Raw genomic sequence first — 4,531 nt, 5'->3', positions numbered from 1 at the left:
CCACCCCCCTGAGGAAGTGGGTGCCGGGGCCCGGAGGCTGTGGGCGCAGAGGGACCGCCTGAGCCCAGCAGCCTCCCTCTCCTCAGGTGCTTAAGGATGGAACACGTTTCTGGTCGAGTCCCAGGCAGTGTCCTCAGCCCTTGGAGTTCAATGCCAGTCAAGTGAGTGGGCCCCTGAGGGCAAAGTGGCCCCTCTGCCTCCTGGACAGATGCTGCCAGGGCGTGTTGGGCACCCGTGGGTGCCCACGTGGCCGGCAGACACTCAAACACACCCACCAGTGGGCGGGACCGCACACACGCACCCACGCGTGCTCACTCTTGCTCTGACTGCAGGACATGCACCTCCTCTACGTGCTGGCGGCGGCCAATCTGTACGCTCAGATGCACAGGCTGCCGGGCTCACGGGACCCGTCTGCGCTCAGGGAAATGCTGGAGCGGCTGCCGCGGCCTGACCCCCAGCACCTGGACCCCATCCTTCCCGGTGACCTGGCTTCCCAGGAGCTGGGTGAGGTCCCGGCCCTGCCCACCCCCAAGCTGCCGCCCAAAGGCTTGGTGCTGCCCTCAGTGTAGAGGAAAGACGGGTCTGGGGCCCTGCAGCCAACCCACCGCCGCGTGCATCCTTGGGCCCCTCCGCAGGCTCCCTGCCACCTTCCCCACCCCCCACCCTGACCCCATTCCCTTGGCAGGTTTTGTTTTGTTTAGGAAGGGAGAGGGAGAGAGAGACAGAAACCTCACTGATGAGGAAGCACTGATCAGCTGCCTCCTGCACGCCCCCTGCACGTGCCCTGATAGGGAATCGAACCGTGACTTCCTAGTTCACAGGTCAACGCTCAACCACTGAGCCACGTCGACCAGGCCATTTGGCAGGTTTTTAAGCAAAAAAAGCACAAACCATTGGGCTCTGAGGAGCATTTATCTATGGCCCTAGGTTAGGACAGGGTCATACAGCACACACATGCATGCAGACACACATGCGCATGCACACATGCATGCAGACACACACACACACACACACGGACACCCAGACACACGGGGTGGAGAGGAGATGGCACCGTCAGTCAGAGGTCTTCTCGAAAGGGACCAAGAAGGGGCCCGGCCCCGGGCAGAGTCCAGGAGGCAGGAGACAGGCCAAGGACTGTCCCTCCTCCCAACAGACCCCCAGCAGGAGGCGCAGCTGCACGAAGCCCTGCAAGACTGGAGCGAGGGCTCCCCCCTGGAGCCGCTGGGGTTTGAGAAGGTGGGGGCCGCGGCGGGAGAGGGTGAGGCTGGGAGGCGGCTGGGAAGGTCAGGGGCTGAGAAGGCAGCGCTGGGGCCCCTTGGCCCGAGTCGTCTCAGCGGGACCAGGGACAGCTCCCCTTCCCTTCCCTGCTGAGGGGAGGGGGAGCATCATGGACAGCACCGTGGGGGGATGGGCGCAGACGCCCACGGTCGCCACGGTGAGGGGCATGGCAGTGTTCACGCTTCTGTGACCTGAACCTCACAGGACGATGACAGCAACTTCCACATGGACTTTGTGACGGCGGCAGCAAGCCTGCGGGCTCAGAACTATGGGATCCCGGCGGCCACCCGCGCCCAGGTAACCCTGCCTGCCGGCCCCAGCGTGGAGGCAGAGGCCCAACCCCGGCCCGCACCCGTCCCAAACCCAGTCTCCTGTTGTTGGCAGAGCAAGCGGATCGTGGGCCAGATCATCCCAGCCATCGCCACCACCACAGCGGCTGTGGCGGGCCTGCTGGGCCTGGAGCTCTTTAAGGTGGTGGGCGGCCCCCGGCCCCGCAGTGCCTTCCGCCACAGCTACCTGCGCCTGGCCGAGAACTCCTACAGCCGCTACGTGCCCCGCGCCCCCGCCCTCCAGACGGTGAGCCCTGACACCCGCCCACTCCAAGCCTGGGCTTCCCCTGCGCCTACCCAAAGGCCCCCTCTGGCTTCTGGCCTGCACCAAGACCCGCATTCTTAAGACGCCCTCAGCCCCTTCCTGCTGCTGGGAAGCCAGACTGGGACCTGTCAGACACAGGAAGTAGCCATCAGCCACCCCCACCGCCCAGCACTCCGCTGCCCTGGGTCTGGGGGAGCTGCAGCTTTAACTCATTAGAGAGCCAGACAGGCCCCAGCTCCCTCCTTCCCAGGAGTGCCCCTGAGGGGGAGGGGCGAGGAGGGGGACTAGGGCCCTAGCCCCAAGCAGAGCCAATGTCAGCCTCCGCTGCACAGTCTCCGCCTGCATGGCGTGGGGACCCTGCCCTGCCCCGTCCACACCGAGTTAAAGGGCACTGAGCTCCTGGCGTCACAGGGGTGGGGTCCACAGCCCTGGGATGTGTGTGTCCGTGGCACAGGCTGTGCCTGGGGTTGTGTGGGCGTGGAGGGAGCGTGCTCGCACATCTGTGTGCCAGATGGGAGGGCAGGCTCCTCTTCGACGTGGGCTCTCACGGGATGTGTGTGAGCACACGTGTGGGTGTCCCTGGCTGCTGTGCATATGTTCCTTTGAGAGCAGGGCTGCGAGGGGCCCTGGCTGTGTGCCAGCTCTGCAGTTAGCTTTTCCTTGGGGCACAGAAGAGGGGGTGGAGAGAATGTCCTCACCAGGGGAGAAGGCAGAGGTCATGGGCCAGCACTGGGCTTTGGCTAAGTGTCCCCGGGGTCCCTCAGGGCACAGCATACAGAGCGGCTTTGTGAGGGGCCCTGCCTCCGTTAGCACACAGGCTGCCTTTGTCCATGGTGGAGGGGGAGGGGGTAGGATCCCCCCATCTCACCTCTGGTCTTGTCTCTGCTTGACCCCACTATATTTCCTGGGGGGGGTGGCAGGATCTCCTGCCCAGGTCCCTGGCTGCCTGCCACCCTCTGCCCTCCGCTCTGGGCACTAGACCCCGAGACTCTTGAAACAGGGGAGAAGGGGCAGGAAGAGGAGGCCTCTGTGGACTGTCCCTGCAGGGTCTCCAGGCCAGTGGGGTCCCAGGAGACACTATGCCCCATGTCCCTTTGTGCCCATGAGCAGCCCAAGGCCCTGGCAGTGCAGGATGAGGGGGGACAGGCTGTACACCCCCTTTCCCAGCTCCCAGGCTTGCATTTGAGGAATAAGCGGCCCAGGTCCCGGCTCGGCTCGCACTTCCTCAGGAAGCACCGCCCTCCCCCTCCTACACAGCCAGCCTGTGAGGGAGGCCGTTTCCCTGTGTGGGGGCCCCATGGCCTTTCCTGTGCCGGCCCCGCATGGGCTGGGGTGGCGCTGAGCCTCCGGGCCCAGAGCCCACCGCCCACCCCCACCCCTGGCTGCTGCCTCCTTGCTTCCTGCTCCCGCCAGCGCTCCTCCAGGGAAGGCATGGGCTGCGGGAGCTGGGGTGGGAGAGGGTGATTGTGGGGAGCTCCTCACTCCCCCGTCCCCCTCTCCTCCGCAGTTCCACCACCTGACCTGGACCTGCTGGGACCGCCTGACGGTGCCCGCTGGGCAGCCCGAGAGGACCCTCCAGTCACTCCTGGCCCATCTCCAGGTGTGCCTTCCCTTCCCTTCCCTGCCCCCGCCCGGCCTGCCCGGCAGCGGCACCTGACCGTCTCTCTCTAGGAGCAACATGGGCTGCGGGTGAACATGCTGCTGCTGGGCAAGGCCCTGCTCTACTCGGCGGGATGGTCACCTGAAAAGCAGGCCCAGCGCCTGGGCCTCAGGTGAGCCCACGCCTGGCTCCTGGCTCCGCTCTGTCCCTGGAGGTTGGAGGCGGGGGACTCAAAGCCTCTCCTCCCGGCCCCATCTGGGCCCCTCACACCTACATGACGCTTTCTTTTGCCAAATGGAGTCAGCAAACGGGCTGGGGGCAGGGTGGGGGCAGAGCCCACAGAGGGCCTCCAGGAGCTGCCTGCTTGGCGGCCGCACCGGCTCCTCGCCCTGCTCAGCGCCCCCTTCAGAGCCCACTCCCCAGGGACAGGCGTTTCCTGCCTCCCGCTGCCCCGCCAGCCACTCCGAAAATAGTTGCAGATGTTTCCTGTCTTGAGTTGCTGCTGCTCCTGGCTGGGCTCCTTCTGGCCCTAGTCCACGGTCACTCTGCAGCCACTGCTCAACGACCCAATCCCCACCCCCACCCCAGGGTGACAGAGCTGGCACAGCAGGTGACAGGCCGGCGGGTGCCCGAGCCTGGGCAGTGGGTGCTGGCCCTGGAGCTCGGCTGTGAGGGAGAGGAGGACGGCACCGCTTTCCCGCCCCTACACTATGAGCTGGGACCTGGCAGCGGCCGCTCCACCCCATCGGGACCTGCGCGGGGCCCACAGTAGGTGCTCAATAAACGCTGCTGAAGGAAGTCGCAAACGCAGAGGCTGGGTGACGGAGCCTGGGCATGGGTGTGACGAGGGCGCACAGGGACCCCTGGAGGGGGAGGCTCTTTAGACTCGCCTGCCCCAGCTGTGCCTGGAGGGCTGGGGCCTCCTCCCAGAGACTCGCTGTGGAATCAAGAACAGTCCAGAGCAAGGTCTTTATTGTCCGGGGCTGGGGGCGGGGTCAGAGGTAGCTGATGACATCGGTACAGATGATGGGCTGGCGGCTGCGGCAGCTCATGAGGGCA

The 4,531-nt window shown here is 65.7% G+C and overlaps 1 protein-coding gene across 1 annotated transcript in view; it reads left to right on the top strand.

The window, feature by feature from the left end:
* UBA7 (ubiquitin like modifier activating enzyme 7) overlaps nt 1-4,273 on the top strand; it is a 9,120-nt gene extending 4,847 nt beyond the window's left edge. The window contains 8 exon segments of the mRNA XM_015568283.1: nt 69-161; nt 333-504; nt 1,154-1,236; nt 1,483-1,575; nt 1,663-1,854; nt 3,380-3,472; nt 3,544-3,644; nt 4,061-4,273. Of these exon segments, the coding sequence (XP_015423769.1) occupies nt 69-161; nt 333-504; nt 1,154-1,236; nt 1,483-1,575; nt 1,663-1,854; nt 3,380-3,472; nt 3,544-3,644; nt 4,061-4,244 (1,011 nt within the window). The 3' untranslated portion in view covers nt 4,245-4,273.
* The last annotated feature ends 258 nt before the right edge of the window (nt 4,274-4,531 follow it).

Source organism: Myotis davidii, unplaced genomic scaffold, assembly GCF_000327345.1.
Source record: "Myotis davidii unplaced genomic scaffold, ASM32734v1 scaffold663, whole genome shotgun sequence".
Classification (NCBI taxonomy): Eukaryota; Metazoa; Chordata; class Mammalia; order Chiroptera; family Vespertilionidae; genus Myotis; species Myotis davidii.
The sequence above is the reverse complement of the archived record's forward strand: the minus strand, read 5'-3'. Positions and strand labels throughout refer to the sequence as shown.